The 24,430-nt window shown below is 35.7% G+C and overlaps 1 protein-coding gene across 1 annotated transcript in view; it reads left to right on the forward strand.

The window, feature by feature from the left end:
- Stk3 (serine/threonine kinase 3) overlaps positions 1–24,143 on the forward strand; it is a 315,784-nt gene extending 291,641 nt beyond the window's left edge. Inside the window, 1 exon segment of the mRNA XM_047563286.1 lies at positions 22,778–24,143. Coding sequence (XP_047419242.1) covers positions 22,778–22,936 — 159 coding nt within the window. The 3' untranslated portion in view covers positions 22,937–24,143.
- Positions 24,144–24,430: the final 287 nt, after the last annotated feature.

A 24,430-nucleotide genomic window follows, 5' to 3' on the forward strand; every position in this document is an offset into this window, starting at 1 on the left:
AAATATAAAGTATAACTCTATTATAATGACCTCATGTCAATGCCCTTTACAGTTCTGATTAGTCCCCATAATTACCTTGAACCTTTCATCACCTAACCAGTATAAACCCAACTTGTTCAGTATTAAAATGTGGGGCAATAAAGCTCTCTGCACTGCACTAAAGTGTTCCCAGGTTTCATGTCTGTAAGGAAATCACTGCATGATTCTCACCCTTCCCTCCACCCTCCTGGTTTTGACAAATGTCTGGATAAAACCCGATATTATTATGTTGAATGCTTATGGAACATTAAACTTTTCTACCCTAAGGGTTTGAATAAAATCTTTTAATTTATAGGTAGTTATATGTAGAATTAGAAGTCAAATCCTGATGTTCTTTCTGCCCAGTATACCTTTGCTTGAAGTGTATCTGACCCTTTGAGTCTTAAATAATTCACAGAGTGAACTAGAACATCATGTTCCTCTGTTCACCATATTTAACTGTGACAAACTTTTATGATAAAACAGCAGTCTAGTCAGAGCCATTTTTGTAATACTACTTGGGGGTAAACTGAGAAGGTCATAGGTAGAAAGACCAAGAAATTCTTGGGGAGGAACTAGCACTATCTGTTTCAAATTTGGCAAAAAAAGGAAGGTGGTCATGGTTAAGTCTGCTGTCTACAAGATTCTCAACCTTTTAGCCAACAGGACCTTGAGGAGAATGTTTGATTTCACTTCTTTTTAAATGCTGAGTTTTTATCATAGTATAGATGTCAGACAATGCTTTAAAAGATGTCCTTAAGAAAGTCATCTATTTTTATTTTTCAATATTTTGGATTCATGGTACTTCAGCTCAGATCTCATTTTTGTAATATTACATGGAATCTATTCTTTACTACATTGTGTTCAATAATTTTGTTGATTAATATTTCTAATAATGTGATTTTTAAAGAAAAAGAAAGAAAGGAATGACTTTTGGAGTAAGCCAAAATATGCCATCTTTGCCATGTCTCTTCTGCCCATTGTTTTTCTTATAAATGGGTATTTATTTATTTATTTATTTATTTATTTATTTATTTATTTATTTTACCAGTGATTGAGCCCAGGAACACTTGCCACAGGAACTGTGTTAACAAAGCCTTAGATCCAAGGTGGGAGTATGAAAGAATGTTCTAAGTAAAGGAGAGGCATGTAGTCATTAATCCTTAGCTCTTAATTTTTGAACCATGTTACCCTAACTCATTGTGGAAAGAGCTTGTTGAAGATGAGGAACTAAAGAAAGCCTGATAACAGGCTTAATGGCAAGAGTAGCACAAGCTGAAACTGCAGGCTTCAGCAGGGGTAGGTTCATACAAGGCCACATTAGGATTTCATATGCAAGAAAGAACTAGTTTAGGGTCTTAGAGACATGACATGGCCCAATACAAATTTTTAAATAGTGCTTCTTCTGCCTGCTGTATGGTGAATTGCAGGGAAGCAAGAATTGAGGAAGGAAACTAGTTAGTAGGCTATTGAAACAGCCTACATGGGCTGAGGGCCTTAGCCAAGGAGGTGGCAGCATAGATGAAGAGAAGCACATACATTGGTAGGTAGTATGATAAAGCATGATAACATTTGAATATGATTAAGTTATTGGCAGTAACAATGAGATGGATGGAGGAGGAGCCATTTAGTGAAATAGAAAATGTTCAAAGATAGATGGGTCAGAAAAGATGGGCTTATTGAATACTGCAGTGCCCTGGAGGCCTCTAGACAGAACTGCTAAGTTCTGGAACTGAGAAGACAGGTGTACATTAGAGATACCAAATTGAGAGTTGTTATCAGAGAGATAGTATTTAAAGCTAAGGGCATACATGAGACTACCTAGAAAATGGAGTATATGGTAAAAACTCAGAGAACCTTGATTAGTTCTGTAACTTAGAAGCTGAGAAGCAGCAGCCAGTAAAAGAGGCAAAGAAGTGACCATATAGTAAGGACAAAATTATGAGAGAGTCCAGAAGGTTTTGAGAAGAAGGGTGTGAAGAGAATACAAAGTGCAGCTTGTAGAGACAAGGTAGAAACTAAAAAGAATTTGTTTGATTTTGGTGACTTAACAAGAGCAGTTTGGAAAGCATGAGACAGACAGAAGCCAGTGTGGTATGAGTTGAAGAATGATTTTCAATTTTCAAAGTGGAGACTGTTCTCTCCATACTGAGAAATTTTACTTTGAAAAGGAGAAAAAGATGGAATTGCAACAACTGGAGGGGTAGGTAGGTGAAAGTCATGGCAGGATTAGTTTTCTTGACTTGTTTGAGATGGGAGAAATAATTTTTTGTTAGGTTCTAAGAAGACCGCCCTGGAGTAAGTCACCTGTCATATGGGGAGGCTCCGTTAAAACTAGTGCAGTAGATGAGGCAGCAGGAATATTTGTAAATGGTATTACTTTGTGTTCAGAAAGCTTCAAGGGCTTTGTGTTGTGATGAGAATTGCAAGAAGTTTTCTTTGAAACAAAGTAGTAACTTATTTTCATAGTACTTCTGAAGTGTTCTTCATCAATCATATAAAGGTTTTTATGCCACCCAACAATCTCTTAGGGGTTATAAAAGAGTAACACATTTTGAAAGCCCTTTACAAAATTAAAAAATTATAAAAATGCAGAATGCTTGGTATAATCATTGCTCTTTCTCTGGTAATTCGTGTACCGTTTTGTCCAATCAGTGTGGATTTTGTGATCTACACTTGTTCTGTTTTCTGATTTTTATTTCCTGTTTATATGGGTTTTTGCAATTCAGCAGTAATTACTGTTGAAATATTTATTGTAGATAAAGCACAAATAAAGTGACACCACATTTTCTAGCATAAGTAAAATTTTCTTTTGGCCTGTTGTGAAAAGCTTCATTTTTATTCTGTAGAACAGAGTGTAAAGACTATAAATTCATTCTAGATTCAGTCATTGGGCTATCTTAGATTCTGGGGGAATTTTATTGCTTAAGGAAGTTAATAATTTTAAGCCTCATTAATTTTACCTGTAAAGTAAGAATGCCTATTTACAAATTCAATTCACAAAATGATTATGAAGGATTTCATGTAAACATGCTATGTAAACATGCTATGTGAATTGTTAAGTACCATAAAATATATTATGATGTTTAAAATACTCTATCTCAGGCTTTTGCGATCAGTTATAAGCTCCCCACCCACTCAGTAAGGTTTATGTGAATAAGCATTCTAGGAAATGAACACTCAGCTGGCATGCTCTTTTAGTTTAGTTTTTAAGCATCATTGACCTAATCTCTGCCAATCTGAATCTAATTTAACATCTTTAAGAAAATCTTTTTTTTCTGGAAAAGTTTATTATGGCCAAACTATGTATCTCTAATTATTTTGTTCAGTCTTTAAAAATGCTAGTTTTATCCTGGCACAGTGGCACATGCCTGTAATCCTAGGGACTTGGGAGGCTGAGGCAGGAGGATCTTGAGTTCAAAGCCAGCCTCAGCAAAGTCGAGGTACTAAGCAACTTAGTGAAACTCTGTCTCCAAATAAAATACAAAATAGGACTGGGCAAGTGGCTCAGTGGTTGATGCCCTTGAGTTAAACACCTGGCACCCCCCACCCCCCAAAAAAAGATAGCTCTGAAATTAAGTTACCTTGGATTTAAGTCCTAGTCACACCTTTTAATAGCTAAATATCTTGGGGAAACTTAAACTTCATGGTGCATCTGAAAGTTTAAACTCTGAAAACTGGTGATATTAATAATACTGTGTCATAGGATTATTGCCTTTTATGTGAGATAACAGCATAGTATTTGCTAGTGGTAAGTACTCATGCGTGTTAGCTATTATGTGCATGATATTCATAGTAATATGAATCTATATATAAAAGAATATTTCATGTAGTGTAAGTGCCTGAAAAGAATTAGTTTTAAATTGCTAAATATTGACCAGATATTTTTCATTTAAGTAGCTTCACCCATGGGATTTTAAACACATTCAGAGTACATTTTCTCTCTTGGAAGCATTATAATAGCTTACTTTTTTGGGTGCCAAATTTACACAGAAGTAGTTTCACACCAATAGCAGTGCTATTGTTGATACCTTCTTTATCTAGAAAAGATTTTAAATATATTGTGCTAAAAAAAAAAAAAGAGGAGAGAGGCTGGGGAGATAGCTCAGTCGGTAGAGTGCTTGCCTTGTAAGCACAAGGCCCTGGGTTCGATCCCCAGCACCCCCCCCCCCCCCCAAAAAAAAAGAAGAGAGTGGGAAGCAGGTCTCTTAAAGTGTAGATAATCTGAGGGCCAGATCTGACCACCAGAGGGTGCTGGATAGCCAGCGACCTGGGCCTCTCTTAGAGGCTGAAATCTTGCCCTCTTGAGAGAGGCTTTTTGCAGATGCCTCTGTTCATATCCATGGAGTGCAGTGGCCTCTGTTTTGAGTTCCAAATATCATTGATCTGAAGATGGCCCATCTTCTTGACTCTTCGGAACCAATGATGCAGGTGGAAGCCTCCCATCCTCCACAAACCTTTAAATTCCCTGAGTCAAACAGTTTAACTTCATCCACACCCTTTTCAGAACAGCCCTGCTTATTCAGAGTTTGCTTTGGTTACAGTTCAGTTGATTTAGTATTGTTTAATTTTTTTCCATTCTACTGGTTGCCCTTTTGCCACTACGACTCAGGCATTCTGTAAGTTACTTCATTAACGAAATTTAAAAGATTCTACAGAATAGTTAAGTTATTCAATACTTGGTCACTCAGCAAGGTTAAAAACTCATTATCTTTTAAGAGTCAATAAACAGTGTCTTTTTGTTTGGTTGGTTTTGTTTTAATATTTAGAGCAAAGATTTGCCAAGGGAAAAGACCAGTGAAAAACAATTTCTGGCGATTGAAAATTAGAAGGTAGCTAACAACCTGAAAGCTGCCTCAACATTTAAGAGTTCTTTCTCTTTTCTTTTGGCAAAATGACCTAGCACCGCTGGCAGTTGTGACTAACAATGAGAGTGAGAGTGGTCTGCTGAACAAACCTTTGTAGTAGGTACAGGTGAGATGAGGCAGTAAACACACCTATGAGAAATAGATATTCCCAAGAAAAAAGCAACAGTTAGGGCAGGCCAGCCCTGCCTGTTTCCCATGGCTGAGGGTGATAAGAAGATATCTATGGTTTGGGGTGGCAAGACTGAGTGGGCTTCACAGGGTTACAAGATCATGCACTCTGGTTAAAAGAACTCCAGCAGGGAAAGGTTTGGTCATATGGACATTTCTAGCTGAAAGTAGACTAGAAGAACTAAGGTAAATAGGGGCATCAAGAAATGTGCTGTTATGTGAACCAATTTGCAGTATTTGAGTGTGCATGCAGTGTTTTTCCAAATTAATTTCTCTCTTTCTGGTATTGCATCTCTACTCTGAATCTAATAAGGCAAAGAAAATTTCACTCAACACTATACTTGTTTAAGCATGCTTTAGAGAATTCCAGTATCTGTTGATACCAGGTACTAGGTACTCATCACTAGGGCTGATGAAGCATTTGTTTGGGATTGAGAGTTACATGACATTGTCTGTGACTATAAAACAATATCCGAATAACTATCCAGTAGATATACTAGTCTTTGAATAACAGTATATGTCAGTCACTTGCTAACAATATCTTATGGAAAGTTCCTCAGGAATACATTGAATTTAATATGCACATAGCTCTTTTATTATTTTTTCCACAGGAAGTAAACTAACAGTATGTCTTTCATTTGGTTAGTAATTAAAGATGCATTTTTCCTTTTATCCTTATTAAAATGGACTTTTTAAAGACTGAGCTGAAATTTCATCCTGAAAAATAAAATGTAAAGATTTATGAGTAAAACTACTTCATATTAATGTACATTATTCAAACCAGAGCTCAAATTCTGATCCCCAAGTTTCCACTCAAGACCATAATCTCCTGACTTTCCAGTTCATAGATGCAAGGTGAGATCAGTTACTCATTGTAAAGTCCCCCAACCACAGTCTCTGCCTCCACTTCCATGTCTTACTAGTGAGGCCACTCAGAAAGTAGATGTCTGGCTCAAGGGAAGAGGAAACCAAAGCTTTGCTTCCTCTGGGAGGAGCAGCATCTGGGTCCCACCTAGCCCTGACAACTTCTGGGAAACTTTGGGAAGGCACTCATTTTATAAGGTAATATTAGAGGTAAAATTTTAGTGTCACATCCTCTACTAAATTAGTTGATACCAAAAAATAATCTTAGAAAACTTAATTTGATACAATTCTCAGACACTCCTCTCTATAAGGCTTTACTTGGTGGGCCATTCATTTACTGTAGTCATCTAAGTGTGAAAATTTTAGTTTGTAATAAATGTTTACTGTAAGCTATTATGTTTGCAAATGACACTGGCATATTACTTTCTTGTCATTATTTTCAGTCTAAGATGTTGACATAACCCACAAACGCTATTGTATGCTCCACACACCAGAATGATGAGAGTTTGAAGCATTTACTTTTGTGGTTTTTTGGTGCATGTTAATTATACAGAATAGTGGTTTCATTGTGGCCTAGTTATATATGCCTGTAACATAGTTTGATCTGTTTCCCTCCACAGTACCTCCTTTGCCCTCCTTCCCCCCTCCTCCAATCCCCTTCCTCTCCCCTAATGGTCTCCCTTTTATTTTCATGGGTTCCCCTCCCAGCACCCCCCCCTTTTTTTTTTCCCTTTTTCTTTTCTTTTTGTCCCTCTAGCTTCCTTATGTGAGAAAATCATGTCATTCTTTTCTTTCTGAGTCGGGCTTATTCATTTAACATGATAGTCTCCAGTTCCATCCATTTTCCTGCAAATTACATGATTTTTTATTGTACTGGTTCTTTTAATTATATGTGACAGTAGAATCCATTTTGATGTAATTATACAAGCACTGAATATGTCTTATTCTAATTCTGACCCCAGTACCTCTCCTTCCCCTTCCCTTTCCCCACCTCCTGTTCCCTTCCCTCTATTGATCTTTCTGCCATTTACCCAGTTATTTCTTAAAATTAATTTCTATGGATGTACACAATGGTGAGATTCACTGTGGTATATTCATACATGTACATAGGAAAGTTATGTCAGATTCATTCCAGTCTTTCGTTTTCCTATCTTCACTCCCCTCCCTTCATTCCCTTTTATCTAATCCACTGAACTTCTGTACCACACACACCCCACATTGTGGGTTAGCCTTCCACGATTGAAAAAAACATTTGACCTTTAGTTTTTTGGGATTGGCTTATTTCACTTAGTATGATAGTCTCGTTTCATCCATGTAGTGGCAAATGCCATGAAGTTGTTCTTTCTGGCTGAGTAATATTCCATTGTGTATGTGTACCACATTTTCTTTATCCTTTCATTGGTTGAAGGGCAACTAGGTTGGCTCCATAACTTAGCTATTATGAATTGAGCTGCTATGAACATTGTTATGACTGTGTCACAGAGGTGTGCTGATTTTAACTACTTTGGATATATACTGAGGAGTGGGATAACTAGGTCAAACAATTCCTAGTTTTTTGAGGAATCTCCTAACTGCTTTCCAGAATAGTTTCACCAGTTTGCAGTCCCACCAATGTATGAGTGTATCTTTTCCCCCACATCCTCACCAACACTTATTGTTACTTGTATTCTTGATAATTGCCATTCCGAATGGAGAGAGATGAAATCTCAGTGTAGTTTTAATTTGAATTTCTCTAATGCTAGAGATGTTGACCATTTTTTCATAAATTTGTTCTTCTTAATTTTATTTTCATAATTTTGTTCTTTATGACTGAGTAAAACTTCATTCTACATACATACTGCGTTTTCTTTATCCATTCATCTGTTGACAAGCACATAGGTTGGTTTCAGAACTTGGATATCTTGAATTGTGCTGATGTAAACATGGGTGGGTATGCATCTCTCTCTAAAGTATGAAGCATTTACTTTTGAAAATTGGCATCTCACTCATAGGACACATTTAAGTTAATAATTAGCTAGTTTTATGTCCTTGAGTATCATTTTCTCCCTTATATTTGTAGCATTTATGGACTTATTTTTTAAACAAATATTAATGAAAGGACAAGGGCAGAGGCTGTCAGCTTATGTTTGATTCAGTTAGTGGTTTGCATAAGTGATTATTATTAGAGTAGGCTTGGATTTTATGTTTAAACATTTTCACAGGAATCTTCCTATCCTTCTTTTTTTTTTTTTTCCCCCTTCTATCCTTTTAAATACCTGACTCTTTCCATGGAGTTTTTTTTTTTTTTTTTTTTTTGTTTTTTTTTTTTTTTTTTTTTTGGGTGCTGGGGATCGAACTCAGGGCCTTGTGCTTGCAAGGCAAGCACTCTACCAACTGAGCTATCTCCCCAGCCCCACCATGGAGTTTTAATTGAATTTGTATATTTGTCTTAGTAGCTGGGAAAATGAAAATACCATTTCAGCCACAAAGCATACCACTTTAAGTTTGAAAATGCTAAAATGTTTTCTTGTTGGTAAATTTTATTTTCTAAAGTAAGAATGAAGAACTTTGATCAAATTTATTTTGTTTTTAAGTTTTTCTAAAACCACATTTGCTGTATTTGGAGTTCATATTTTATAGATAGTTATCAAACCATGATTCTTGAGTATTTTAAAAGAACTACTGGTTTAAATGGTTCAAAACTGAAGAATTTAGGGATCCTATTTATTTCCCAGTTGCTTCACTGCTAAAAGTATTATATTGTAATAATTATAAAATATCCTAATAATTATATTGTATTAGCCATTACAATCTGAATTTCATGATTTATGGCTTTTAGCTCATCTTTATTTTAAAATTTTTATAGATTTAAAAAGTGAAATTTTACATCTTTGTGAATGAAAATGATGAGTCCTTTATCAAACTAAATGTATTACCAGACATGCAGAATAAACATGTAATGGAGCATGAGACCATCCTGGAGTAAAATTAATGAGATATGTGAAAAATACCCTAATTTTCCCAGATACTCTTTTTGCTTTGCTTCAATTACAAATTCACCTACTTTATCTCCCTCCCCACACACGCATATATCACATATGCACTTGTTAAAGTAATTAGATATGTACACTTCATTATTGAAAAGAACTGTTACTGCAGAATTGACACTAGAGTCTACAGTAGGAATCCCATGTTCTAAAGAAAGTCACCAACAATTAAGGCCAGACACACCTCCCTCTGGGGATTATTCACTTATTCTGTAACTATTTGTTAAGCACTTTCTATGTTCCAGGCAGTGTTCTAGGCACTGGGGATACAGCTGTTTACAAGACAAAATCCTTATCCTAATGGAATTGACAATCTAGTGGAAGGGGAGACAGGAACTCTATTTACCTAGATTAAAGTCAAGTGAAGGGACTTCCAGAGAACCATTCACAAAGTATGGTGGTTCTGTTAGAAAAAGAGACTGGCATGTGGTACCCCAGCCAGCTGCCTACTGAGGTAGTTAAGCCTGCAAATCCACTGAAACAGCTCAGTGAGCAAGTTTCCAGTTATTCCAGGAGGAAGCGTGGTTTATTAACATAGACACTCATGCCTGCTTCTCTCTAAGAGTTTTGCAGGTAAGAGACTTTTGTAGGTAGAGCTAAGTCCTGCGGGATAACAGGACCATGTTGTACTATGCTAGGAAAGAATAGTCAAGGAGACTTCTCACCTTCCATGGGTCCCGGTGGTCCCTGGAGAGTGTGAAGCATAATTTCCATGATCTCTGTCCTCTAGAAGAGGAGGTCAGGAGTGTTAATGCTGCACAGATAGTTCCCAGGCCAGAGGAAATAATACCCAACCTAGAAGAGGACTAGGCTGCCCCTTTACACCAGGATAATATTGACCACATCGGGAAATACACAGGCTCTTTCTGTGCACACACCACGAATAATCACCCACAACACAGCAAGCCCAGGAAATACACAGGCTCTTTCTGTGCAAACACCATAAATAATCACCCACAGCACAGTAAGCCCAGGGAACCCTCACTCACTGACAGTCATCATTTACCTAAGAAGATCCCTGTCTCTTTTCTGGTTCCCAACAACGGAGGTGCTAGACCTTGGAAAGGAATGGGGAAAAGGTTCTTCATATAACCCATGCTGACAGGAAGGGGCAAGATTCATATTCAATATGAGATTAAAGTTAATAATTGCTCTGGACTTTGAATAACTAGAAGTGACCAGAAATCTGTGAGATCTGTCCAAGTTTTCTTAAGGGATATGTCAGGGAAATTTGGCATAATAGCTCTGAAAAAGTGTGACTGGAGAAAAATTAAGTTGTTTTAAATTTATATAATAGCTCCAGAGATTCAACTAACAATCACCTACTTACAGATATATTTAAGCCATTTTGTTTGATGTTTATGATCTTATGTTTGTCATATTGTTAATTTTTAAGAATTGAGTACATAAATTTGTGAAGCACTTATTTGTGGCTTCATCAGTGTTTTAAACTATTCAAAGTGTTACTGAGATAAGACATCAAACAAAGGTAATAAAACTTTTTCATCTGCCCTTAGTATATCCAGAAAAATTTCATTGCTGGTTGGTTTCGAATTAGTCAAATTTTGTTATCTTGGGACTATAACTTTAAAGCTACTTACAATATATTTTAAGAGCAGAACAGCATGTGAATCATGTTTTACCTGATATTCTTTTTTTGTGTGTGGTGCTGGGGATTGAACCCAGAGCCTTGTGCATGCGAGGCAGGCACTCTACCAACTGAGCTATTTCCCCAGTCCTACCTGATATTCTTAGCAGACAAAACTACTTTATAGAAACTGAAAAACATAAAAGGAAATGTTATCCAACTGCTATTGAGGAGTGCAACTAAAATACCATCATTCATCATTTAAATGGGTGACCAAGATTTCTCTAAGACAAGGTAATTGTTGTAATACTCATCAGTTTATAGCTCATCTACTAGATCCAAACTGAATACAGCACCAAATCAAGCATGGGGACAGTCTGAAAGTCTTGCCTGTATCTGAAAAAAAAAAATGCCTTATTGGTTTTGTCAGAGCATATTGATAAAATTATGGAACTGATCCCAAAGGGCTATGTAGAAATGTTTATTTTGCTAAACAGCCAGTTCAACAGAAAAATGATTAATAAATGTATACACTTTTTCATAAGACCAATTATGACTAAAATACATTAATCTTAGTAAAATATTTCACTAGGCACAACCTGGGAAGAAAGATGAGATTTTTAAAAAAATATTGTTTCACTATTTTCAGTCTATAAACTACTTGTTAAAAAATGCTGGATATGATAAAGAAGTGCTTTTGTAATTCTTGGAGACCCAAGAAATAGCTCTTTTGTTAGTGGGTTTGATGTTGCCTTTGTGTCCTGCATAAGCATCTCTAGCTATTTGATCTAATACGGGTCACCTGAGTGCCCACACTGTAAAATGAGATTGGTAACATCTACTCCTAAAGGTGATTGTTAGGATGAAACGATTTTGTGCACAGGACCTACGATAGTATCCAGCATGTTGCAAATGATCAGTAATTGACACTGTCCCCTTCTTTTCATTGATATCCACAAGAAACCATTTTCTGTCTTTTCTTTGGGAATGAAAATCTAAATGTCTTTAATTTCTTCTAGATGCTCTGAGGTTAAAAAGCCAAAACAACACTTTGTAGCAGTTTACAGTTACAGTCCCAGAGTATTTATAGTCATTCAGTCACCAGAAGACACATAGGTTACTTAGCCCCAAACAGGGTAATAATGTCTGTTTGAAGAAGAGGTCTACTAGTAGATTTGATGATAATACAGATATTTGAGATCATGTTTTAAGGGATTACAGTTAATTACTTTTCTTCTAAATGTATTAAGTGCCTGAAATTATCACTCAGTTATTTTGAAAATGCCTGTCTTAATGTTTATGTAGATTTTTCTTTAAACAGGCTTCATAGTTATTTGAATTAATCTGAAAATTTATCATATTCTGCTCAGTGCCAGAAAATAAACCAGAAAAATGATCCCTGTTGCTCAATCTTATTGGTAAAAGCATCTTACCTGGTATATATAGAAGCCAGTCATAGGACCTAACTGAGTTTTGCTAGTTCTTCAGTGTATTTCCTGCTCTTATTTAGTAAAATGAGTGTGGCAGCCTCCATGAACAATGTTTTCTAAAACCAAATCAGATTCTGTTCAACACAGTAAAAATTTCAGCTAAAATGGAACATTAAGGGAAAAAGGAATATGTTGCTCCAGGCCACAAACATCTCAAAATAGTCTAAGGCATGCACTGGTAAGTCTTACAAAATGCTATAGGCAATTCAACATTAAAATCGCCATAGAAGATTATTGTTGTTAGCCATTCTGTTGATAGTTCATATTGTTAGAATTGCTAGCAGATGGGAAAATAGATGAGTCAGGATACAGTATTAGCAATCCATATTTTTTTAATCACAGGCTACTAATAAGGTCTGTAGCATCTGTGAGATTTATTTAAATAGTTGCTAGGAAGAGTTTGTTTTTCTCAGTAAACACAGCAAACCTTGTACAGGATTTTCTTGATTGACTCTTTAAATGTATGTACATGTGTTTGACTTAACATATAGGAGCATTTACTTCATTGTGATGTTGTCTCATTATTTTGACATACTGATTATTCCAGCAATTTATAGATCCATTAAGTCTTGAAATGTTACCACATTTGTACATTTAAAAACTTTATAATCCTTTCTGCTACTTTTTGAGATTAAGACTTAAAGAATCTCTAATGTAATTAGGACTGTTTTGACAAAACAGAAAATAATATAAAAACCTAAGGGTCTTCCCATAGACAAAAAAAAAATTATTTTAGAAAGTAATTCCATCTTATCACTTGACTATGGTGTTTTAAGTTTTTATAAGTAGATTAGATGTGTAAACTTAAAAGGAAGTTTTAATTTTACTGACTGCTCTTCCTGATCATTTATAAGCAGCCTTTCACTACTCAGAGTTCAGAAATAATTCTAATATTATCAGTGATTTGATTTAATCTTGCTGATTGAATCTTAATCTTAACTTCTCATATCACTTAGTTATTTGTACTGCTATTTTATGTAAGAAATAAAAAATGAGTTATTAGTTTGCATCTTTTACTTGGGTGGGTTGCCTGCCTGGCTTCCTTCCTTCCTTCCTTCCCTTCCTTCCCTTCCTTCCCTTCCTTTCCTTCCTTCCCTTCCTTCCCTTCCTGCCCTTCTTTCCCTTCCTTCCCTTCCTTCCCTTCCTATGATAATCCAAATTAACAAAATGAGTTTCTTATACCAAACTCTACCAATTTTCAAAGAGAATGTTTATTTCTTTTTTTTTTTTTTGATGGACCTTTATTTTATTCATTTATTTATATGTGGTGCTGAGAATCAAACCAGTGCCTCACACATGCAAGGCAAGCACTCCACCACTGAGCCACAACTCCAGTACCAGAATGTTTATGTCTATAAAAAAATTTTGACTTTTTCAACTTGAGAACAAGCATCTGTTTATTCATCTATCTAATTATTATTCTTAAGAGGTTTGGGGCTTTCCTTTAAAGTTTTTAATTTGTTTAAAAAAAAAAAAAAAGCTGGGAGATCCTAGATTACCAGCTGATATGAAGCTTAAAGAATTCTACCTTTAGGGCTGGGGAGATAGCTCAGTTGGTAGAGTGCTTACCTTGCAAGCACAAGGCCCTGGGTTTGATCCCCAGCACCACAAAAAAAAAAAAAAAAAAAAAAAAAAAAAAAAAAAGAATTCTACCTTTTGCTGATTTTTTGCTTTTTATTCCATTGCAGAAGACGGCTCTACAAACATATTGCACACAGATTTTCAATTCACTGTGGCCTTCTTATCTGAATACTTACAAAATATTTTCATTTTCAGCTCAGGTTGAAGACTGTGGGAATTTATCAGCACTGCACCCCATTATGGTGATTTCACGTTTTCAACTCTTGACAGTGCTAATGAGATTAAGAATATCACACTTAGTTACTGTGGATTTCCATTTGAATAACTTGTGCTATTTGGAAACATGACCAAGTTTCCAGTGAAATGTCATGTTAAATAATTAGTTAATTTGAACTTACAAAATGAAAAGGTATGTTTGTCCTCTAATGAGAAAGTAGTTAACATGTCTCTACTTTATTCTGCCTTCTTTCTTCTCTTTCCTATTTTAAAACCATTTAAGAAAATCTGTTAAGTTTTCATCAAAGAAGAACAAAACATTTTAGCTTGTTGAGGTTGAAACCTAATGGGTCAGAAATAATTAGAAGCTATTGTGAATCTTCTCCTTCCCAAATGATACAAATCAAACTGGATTATGGGTCTTGTTTGTTTCTGAACCTGAGCTTACTGCATCCCTTTACAACACTTTTGCTGTCTCATCAATTTGGTTTCTTTTCTTTTTTGGGGGGGAGGAGGAGGTGGATTACTGGGGATTGAACCCAGGGGCACTTTACTGCTGAGCTACATCTCCAGTTCTTTTTATTTTGAGTCAGGGTCTCACTGAGTTGTCGAGGCTGGCTTCGAACTTGGAATCCTCCTGCCTCAGCTCCCAAGTCACTGGGATTACAGGTGTGCACCACCATGCCCAGCATGGTTTTACCAGTGGCCCAGTCTATACACACACACACACACACACACACACACAGAGAAGAAATAGGATTTGAAAAGGTAAATTTGAGATTTTTCACCCCAAACTTATGTACAAAATGTAGTAATTGAGTGCCAGTAGTCAATATGGTATAATGGGAAAGGGAGACATTGGTGCAGAGGTCAGCCATTAACCAAGTGTATAACCTTGAGCAAACTAGCTTTTGTTTCCTCACTTAAAATAAGGAAGTTAAAGTACATTATTGCCGAAATTCCATTTTTCATTGAGATATATGAAAGTTTAACATAATAACCTATCTTTATCCTTCTGTGAAATAGATGACTTAGTCATAAAAATGACTTTTAACAATGCCATACCAAAATTTTTTTTTCAGGCCCATACAGTTTATCCAATCTCTGTTTAAACGTTTTTATGGAAATTGATTTTAATTCTCATTAATACTTCTTGTCCCCTGATATTTATTATCTCAGATTTCCAGGAAAAGCAAAATTGTGAATAGATTAAAAAAAAAAAAAAACCTCAGATAATGAACCAATATTGTTCTGAAACATCACTTCTTCAGTCAGTATTTGTTGTTTTTTAGATATTTTTTCTTTAATTATTTTTTTTTTATTTTTACAGACTGCATTTTGATTCATTGTACACAAATGGGGTACATCTTTTTGTTTCTATGGTCGTGCACGATGTAGATTCATACCATTCATGTAATCATACATGTACATAGGGAAATGATGTCTGTTTCATTCCACCATTTTTCATATCCTTCCTCCCTCTCATTTCAGTATTTGTTTTTGAAAAAGTTGTACTTTCCACTGCCTTTGCATTCAGAGTCTTCCTCTCACTGCACATGAGTTTGTTCATTAATCAAGCTTGTGACTGTAATGTCTGTAAAGATTGTCAGACTACAGTATTCTCTCACAGTGTGAACACTTGTATATTTAAGAACAATTTGTTGTATAAGTTCTATGTCATCATTAAATTCAAAATTAAATTATATTAAACAGAATTAGCTTAAAACATATGAAAGCCATTTCCAGATGAGTTACTCATTTTTTACGTTTGTTCACAATGTACAAAACCCACAATGTATGTATAGTTTAAAATTATTTTATTTGCTGACTTGGCTTACCAGATTCTAAATTCCAACAAATAATCTTACTTCAATTCTAGTTCACATATGAATTTATTTTTGAATTAATATACTGGTATAAAGCTATGATAATAAGCTACATTGTGATTTATACACCATTGAAAGATGGCTCATATGTAACATTTCTTTTCCTATATTGAAAAATGTAAATTCAAGTTGATTTATCATAAACTGTGTTAATTCATAAACATAGCAATTCTAAAGTGATTACCTTCCTTTTCATAAAGATTTCAGGAACCTGATTGTGATTAAGGAAACTGTGGTCATAATAATATTAACACTTAATTCAGGAAGCTCATCTTTTCCTTCTAATTCTATTCTTATTTGCTGAAAAAAGTTTCAATTTGGATTAGCATTTTAAAATGGTGATAGTGGATATTATGCTATTGCAGGGCCATTCTTATCATTATGAGTATCCATAAAATTTTATCTGATCTGTGAGTCTCTTTACTACTAAGGCATTGAGCAATTCTGTTTTCCAAGACACTAAAAAAGCCATTTCTGCCATGTTTCCCTTCCCGAACATTTTCATTCCTGTGGGAGACTTAATAGCTACAGAAATCAAGTGCCAAATATATATTAGTAGAGTTTAACCAGAAATAAAACCCAGCCACAGATTTATATCTATTAATGATACCCAGTATATTAAAAGTAAAAAATTCTGTTAATCTAATTTTTTCTTTGTTTTTTCTATATCTGACATCTATATTAGTCATATTTCTGTCACTGTGACAAAATCCTTGAGAAAATCAACTTTAAGGAGGAAAGATTTGTTTTGATTCACAGTTTCAGAAATTTCAGTCCATGGTCTTCTGGCTTAGTTGCTGTGGACCTACGATGAGGCAAAGCATCATGGCAGAGAGGGTAGATTGAAGCAGAGCTACTCACCTCATGGTATCTGGGAAGCATAGAGAAGGAAGACCAGGGACAAGATATAGTCCCCAAGGGCATGCCTCCAAGGACCCACTCCCTCCAAGTAGTTTCTGCCTGCTACAGTTTCTACCGCCTCTCAGTATTTAATTCAGCTATGAATCTCTTAACTCATAAATACATTGATGAAGTCGGAACCCTCATGATCCAATCACTTCCCCAAATCCCCACCTCCAAACATCACTACATTGGAGAATAAGCCTTCAACATATGAACCTTTGGGGACTTTCTAGGTCCAAACCATAACATCATAATCTAGAGTTATTTAGAAACCTACCAATATTATGTTCTTTTAAAATGAGAAGAGCCTCTGAGTGCAAATGCCAAGGTTTGGGGATCGTTTTCTACTGGACACTATAGATAGATTGTAACCTCAGGGAGAAAACTTCCTTTTCCTGGATATTCTCTTCAACCAGGACTTCAGTGGTAGCCTAAATGCTAATGATACCCTCAGACTATATTTTTATTTTTTTAATTTTTTTTTGTTCTAATTAGTTATACATCAGGCTATATTTTTAGCTCGAATCTTTTCTTGGCTTCTTACACCCCCAAAATTAAAATCCCATATATGATGTCTCCAATTTGATACATTGCTCATATCTCAAACTTACTAGGACTAAAGTCAGTTTTATTAACCACCTGCCTTACTGAGAGTATCAATCTCTACCTCATTACCCATTCCAGATTTAGATCTGGAATGTACCTCAAAAGCTCATGTGTTGGCTTGATCTCCATTGATAGTACTATTGGGAGGTGATGGAAGCTTTAGGAGATGGGACATAGTTGGAGACAGGAGGATCAAAGGAGTAATGCCTTTGAAGCATTTATTCTCTCTTTCCTCTCTCCTTTTCCCCTCTGCCCTTCTCCACCCACCCTCTCCCTCCCTCCCTCTGCCCCTGTTCAACAGTGTTCTGCCTAACCACAAGCCCCACCAGATGAGACCAAGCAGCTGTGAACTAAAACCTTTGAAATTGTGAGCCAAAATAAATCTTTCCACCTTTTAGGTTGTTTTTCTTAGATATTTTGCCACATCAACAAAAAGCTGACTAACTTAGGAAAATTGGTATTGAGAAGTAAAGTTGTTGCTCTGACTGTACCTGACCTTGTGGTTCAGAAGCCTTTGGAACTGATTTGTTAAAGAAGTTTGAAAGGGTTTGTAAATGCACTCTAGAGAAGCCTAGAATATTGTAAGTGGAGCTTAATGGATGATTCTGATGTGAACTTGAAAGACCAGGATGCTGATAGGAATGCAAATAGTGAAGATTGTGCTCATGAGATCAATGAGGGAAATGAGGACTCTGTTTGGAATTGGAGTAGAGGTGATTCATGTTATATACTACCAAAGAGTTTGTCTATATTTTTTCCATGCCCTGGAACTTTGAGTAAGACTGTGATTAAAGGTGATGGACTAGTTTATGTGGTAAAGGAAATTTCAAGGCTGCTTTCAGATTTGCAGTAAGAATAAGGAGCAAAAAACAGTTTAACCAGAAAAGAAGTCTGTGTAAAGTTGGGGCCATGGAAGGTGTGGTTGCTGAAGAGATTAACACAATTAAGAAGAAGCCAAGTACTTTGCACTGGGAAAATAAAAAGATGCCTTGAGGGCATCTCAGGAATGGACTAGACCCCCTGCCCCACCCCCAACTTCACAGGGTCAAGGACATAAAGGTGTAAGCTTGTTTGAAAGACTTTATTTGTGGGTTAGGGGAAGGTTGCTTCTTATACAAGTTTGCCTAGGGACTTGGTCCCCTGGAATTCAGTCCTCCATATTCAGATGTCCAGGCACTCAGAGTCCACTTGCATTTGTGATCCAAGAAGACTCTGCTACTCTTCAAATCAGTGGCAGACCTTGACCTTGTCTGCATGATGCTGGTTTTATAGGCATGAAGAATTCAAGAATTATAGGGTCACCAAACTTGAAACCAAAATCACCCTGTAACCTTCCTTTCTCCAAACCCTTCATAATCATCCAGTAAGCAAAGAAAGCCCTACCCATTCTACTTTCACATTCTCATATCCCTCTTTCCTTTCCAGTCTTCACTTCCATTTTCCCTATTGAAACATTTTCTTACTAGACTGTTGCAGTAATCTGCTGATGGGCTTTCCTGCCTCCGTTTTTCCCATGGTAATCCACTTTCCATATCTGCTATTGGAAATATTTTTCTGAAGCTCATATTTGATCATGTCACATCTAGCATTTTTTTCTTATCACATGAAGTTTGTAGCAGTACACTTAAGATCCTTATTGATCTGACTTTTCCCATTCTTTCCTGCTTCATCTTCTATTCCTCTTCCCACATAGATCTTCTTGAATCTCAACAACCTGTTAGACATACCCTAAGATGCCACACGTTCATATGCTTTGTATGTATCTGCTCATCTGTTTTGCTTTTTCCCCACAACCATCCTTTTTCTGATTTTCTGCTCTTTAGCAAGTTATCTGTGCATGTACCTGTCTTACCAGCCACATTGCAAGCTCATTATGAGAAGACTGTTTTATTCATCTCTGTGTCTACAGTGCTTAATCTGTAGGAAATAGCAATAAATATATTGAGTCCTCTGAAGTTCCTTGCCAGCCCTTTTTAGTCAACCAAATATGTACCTTACACAAAATCAGATTTTTAAAAATATGCAAGCACTAGAAATAGATATAACAAGCTTCAGCATTAGAGACATGCGCTATCATTTTCACACAGCCTTAGACTTTTATTCACAACCTATTCTTATTCAGTTTAATGTTTTCTAAGATTGTTTATTTGCTTTTCTAGTTCCCAGTAGGTGAACAGACTCAGTGTAGAAATATAAGAGTGTATGTCCCATGATGGGCAGGAAAATGGGCTGACATATTTTCCTCAAATGAAGAAGATAAAACCTCCCCCCCAAAAAAGGAGAAAACTAATTTTGGCACAGATTAGTAATATGAATTAATAATGATGAATCATCATCGAGGAAAGGTTGTTTTAGTTCCTATGTCTTCTGCTTTAGAAGGCAGTATATTCTGTAAAATACTTCATAAAGAAATATTCTGTTCAAAATGATTGACACGAAGTTTTATCATTTAAATAACTACAGTTTAGGTAGTTTATTAATTTACCTTATATGGAACATCTAATTCTTTAATGCTGTCAGATAAGCTCTTCAGTATCACAGGGCTTTTTTTTCACAGATTTTACATATTGAAAATATAGAAGTCTGTTGAAGGAAGGAAATTTTTCTTTTGTGCAGTTTCTTTCCTGAATTCAGTTCATTACCATAATATAATATAATATTTATAAATTACTGGCACTTTGCCCCCAGTATAAGTAATACAAGATATTCACAGGTGTATCTTAGTGCAAAAAAAATTAAAATAACAATAATCGTTTCCTTTGTATGATGTTAGTTCCTCTAGTGTTAGAGTAGCCCATTCATTTTTTATTATTCCTTCCTGTTTATTCACCTTCATGTCATCATGTTTAGCAGTATAATTGGATAGTTTCTAGAAGTGTGTACAATCTCTACATGACTTTAAAACTAAATGCTAAATTGTGGTGTTTATGAGTGATACAGAAGTTCAGAAATGGGAAAGATTAATGTGGACTAAAATAGAAATGATGTCTTGAAGAACACTGAAGTGAAACTGGATTCGTGGTAGACACAACTGGGCTTGTCTTTCTTTCTCAGGGAAATGTGACCAGGTGTCCATTGGCCCTTCAACTCAGTATCACCTGTTGAGAAAGTTTCAAGGTTCCCTATTGGCTCATTTATCCCTTACAGTAATTTGAGCAGAACTGAGCATAAAACAGATGTATGACTAATACTTGGGTTAAAAATTAATAAAGATATAATGCTACAAATTATATATTTATATGTGTATTATACCATAACATTAAAAGCTAGGTTATTTTGTGACACAAAGAATAACAGGACTTATTTTGCACATACCAGAGCTTCTACCCCAAAGTGAGTGGTATTCACCTTCCCATTCTATTATGGGAACCTGTTCACTCTTTCCCGTAACACTGCCATTCCTCAAAATATCTTTGGAACTCCTCCTCTGAATTTCCTTCAGAGGCTGACTCACTCTTTTCAGTATCCTCAGAATATTTTTCAACTGAGAGTAGATTTGAATTTAGGAAGCAAAAGTCACTTAGGGTCAGGAATGGTGAGTAAAGCAGAAAATCAGCTGAGAAGTGCTATTTTTGGTAACTATAAGTAATGAGAGTGTTTTCTAGTTTGACTCATAAAATAACCAAAGATAGTTATCATCATAAAACAGAAGATAAATTGGAAGTTTGATCATTTTAAAGCCTAGTCTGATTGCTCTTATGTAATTTTTTTTGCCCCAGAATTAGTTGTTGTTCCCCAGAATCCTGACCTGCTTTGTCTCTGAATCCCATGAAACCTGTCCGTTCTCTCTTCCCACATTCCCACTACAGAGTCATCTTCTGAGCCTCTTGTTCTCTGGTGTCCAAAGTCCTTTGACTTAACATGGGAAAGCCTCCTCCTCAGGGCCCTATGCACTGCTCTGAAGTACCCTCCCTTTCAAGGACTAGTCCATTCCCTACTCCTGGAAGGGAATCTTTTCACTCCCTGAGTTCCACTGAATTTATAGTGAGGCTCCTCTCTTTTTGAGTGAAGGTCTATTCAAAAAACAATGGATGGCTGGGTGAGGTGGCACACACCTGTAATCCCAGCGACTCCAGAGGCTGAGGCAGGAGGATCTTGAGTTCAAAGCCAGTCTCAGCAACTTAGCAAGGCCCTAAGCAACTCAGCAAGACCTTGTCTCTAATAAAATAAAAAAATAGGGAGGAGGGCTGGGATGTAGCTCACTGGTTGATTGTCCCTGAGTTGAATCTTCAGTAACAAAACAAAAAAAAAAGGATGCCATCACAGGAAAAAACATACATGTTGAAGAATTTTACCCATGAGAAGCTCGTTCATGAACTTCTCACTATCATTTCCATGTACAAGTGGAGCTTTATTGTATGGGGTCTTGCATCAGTCCTTCGATCTTTACCCTTCCAGCTAACCTCCAAGTTTCTTATGAGTAAGGAAATAGCACTTTTTTTGCTTTCCTTACTGTATTTGCCAAATTGCTGAGTATGTAATGATAGCATTCTGAAAGTTATTGGGGTTTAACAGGTTTTTTTGTTTTTTGTTTTTTGTTTTTTTGAACTACCTGTCTGCTACCATTGCTGTCACTGTCACATTTGGTTTTTCTAAGAGACAGAGTTTTAATGTTTTTTTTTGTTGTTTATAAGATAAAAGCTCAGCATGTTAGGTTACATATTATAGGGCATCCTTTAAGCCCCAGATGATAGTCCCTAAAATGTGTTTCTCAGGAGATAATCCATATCTTCCTGTTTTAACATATAAATAAATACAGTAAAGCTCAGATGCCATAGATCCTGTTATATAGCAGAACAGATTTTATCCCCTTTACACATGACACAAGGACTCTCTCCTGCTGTTACACAGGAAACCAGTAAAAGATATGCTGCTGTCATCTCCTGAAACCAACATAATCAAACTGTAATGTATACAGTGAAAATTTCACAGGCACTTCATTTTCTGATTGGCCAAACCCACATCAGCACTTACACAGTTTATATCAGGTTTGGGATATTTTGACTCATGAATTTAAAATCTTATTTTATCAAAATACTTAGGGTAAAACTCTTCTGGATAAAGTAATTTTCTGTTTAACTGTGTGCTTAAAATTTAAGCAATTAGTAAAATGGAGGATAAACCTGTTAATTTAATGTTCATTTGATCCTGACCCATTCTTAAGTGATCTCTGTTAAGTGTTCGTGATTATTATAACACTAGATGGCCAGCAAAGATATGAGATTATAGTGACTGGAACATATCCTGAACATCTGCTTGTTGAGAGTGATGGATTTGTCTTTGTACTTTTTTTTAACAGATACTTTTCATCAGCTTATTTTTCCTTATTTTCCCTTTCCTAAAAGCAGAAGTTTTGATTGTTTTGTTGCAAATTTCTTAAGATCTTGCAAAGTGTGGCTTCTGGGTTTTTCAGGGAAGGAATTCCTGTTTTAATATTTAAACCACACTTCAAAGGCCATGTAAAGAATCTGCTGAGTTATTTATGCTAAAACTCATTAGACTTCAATGTATCATGGATAATTTTACTATATTAATACCATTGTGTGTTTTTCTTAATATCTAGTTAAAAAATCTAAGTTTAGAAGAACTACAGATGCGGTTAAAAGCACTGGACCCCATGATGGAACGAGAAATAGAAGAACTTCGTCAAAGATACACTGCAAAAAGACAGCCTATTCTGGATGCAATGGATGCGAAGAAAAGAAGGCAGCAAAACTTTTGAGTCAGTCTAATTTCTCTGTTTTGTAGCTACTCTAGAGACCAAGAAACCACTAAGAATTAAAAGAATATTATGATTTTTTTTAATCCCTAAGATTTATGCTCTACAACTAGGCAAAGATCAAAACTAATGATGACACATACTTAGGTAAATTCCCAAATGACACAATTTACAGTTGTATCCACTGTGTTTTGTTTTTTTAAACTATAAAAACAATAGAAATGTGTTCTTTTCTTTGTCCGTCAGCTGAATACCAGCAATAAAACTTTTATAAAATGAAGGCTATATGTAGAGACCTTGAAGATCCAAAGCTATTGTTTAATTGTATAGCACTGAAGGGCTTTATGTTACAATATCCTTTATTCCTATCTAGAAGCCTATTTATTGTATCTCCTTAGATAGACTTATTTATTTATGCTGTTTCACTTAATTTTGTTTTTAAAAACAAGACAGGATAGCTTTGTGAAAGTTAACAGGTGATAATGTTCAACCAAATTATATTTTAAGCAGGGAACTATGCTATGAGGTACATATCTTGATTTCCAGGATAGTTTTCCAATAGAAGCAAAGCAGTAATAGGAGTAGTACCCAAATGGGCTAGGTCTTTTTATATTGAAACAATACATTTTTACTTTTCAAATTTTTAATTTTTTGATTTTTGATATTTGGTACAAGTAGAAATATATATATATAGTCAAACAAACCAATAATGTGTAAAACCAAAGGAATGAAACTTGCACAAAAAGAAATATGCTAAATATTTTAAAAGAAACGAAACCTTAAGATGAATGTAATTTGTTAATACTGTTTTCAAGTTTCATGTGTAGGTCTGATAGCTAAACTTAATCAAACTATATTAAGCTCATCAAACTTATTTCTGTGAAACTGGGCTCTATATAGGCCAGGACATTTTGTTGATTTCATTTATTTCCTGGAATTGGTAAACATCATGTGCCTGATGATAACAAAATAGCAAAAACATTTGTACTAAACTGTGCAAGCCTTGGGGACTGAAAAAAAAAAAAAAGGTTAAAAACATTAAAAAGAAACTCATTTCTAAGCTGAATGAACATTTGTATTTGTATAATTGAACTGGGACCAGTTGTTTCCTAAGCTACATATGGCCATCTTGACAGTGTTTGTTCTTTTCTGTCTTTAATTATTATGTGTAAGTCATAAAGACAAATAAATTTTACTGTGCCACCCAGCACATTTCATCTCTGTATCTTTTTTAAAATTCACAACCTAGACTGTCTTTTCCAAGCAAAGAAGATATAGTAGGCAGGAAGGGCTAGATTATGCAGGGATAGCAAACCTAAAATTTCAGTGACTTAACTTGACAAGGCTAGTCACTTGAGCTCCAGGTCCATCCCATATTGGCAGGGCACCCTGCTTCTCTCATCCACACCCACAGACATGCTGATACAACATTTGTGGTTACCATAATTGGAAGAGGGCCCTGGCAAGTCACGCTCACTCTAGCCAGCAGTGACATGT

This window comes from Sciurus carolinensis, chromosome 1, assembly GCF_902686445.1.
Source record: "Sciurus carolinensis chromosome 1, mSciCar1.2, whole genome shotgun sequence".
In the NCBI taxonomy this organism is placed as follows: Eukaryota; Metazoa; Chordata; class Mammalia; order Rodentia; family Sciuridae; genus Sciurus; species Sciurus carolinensis.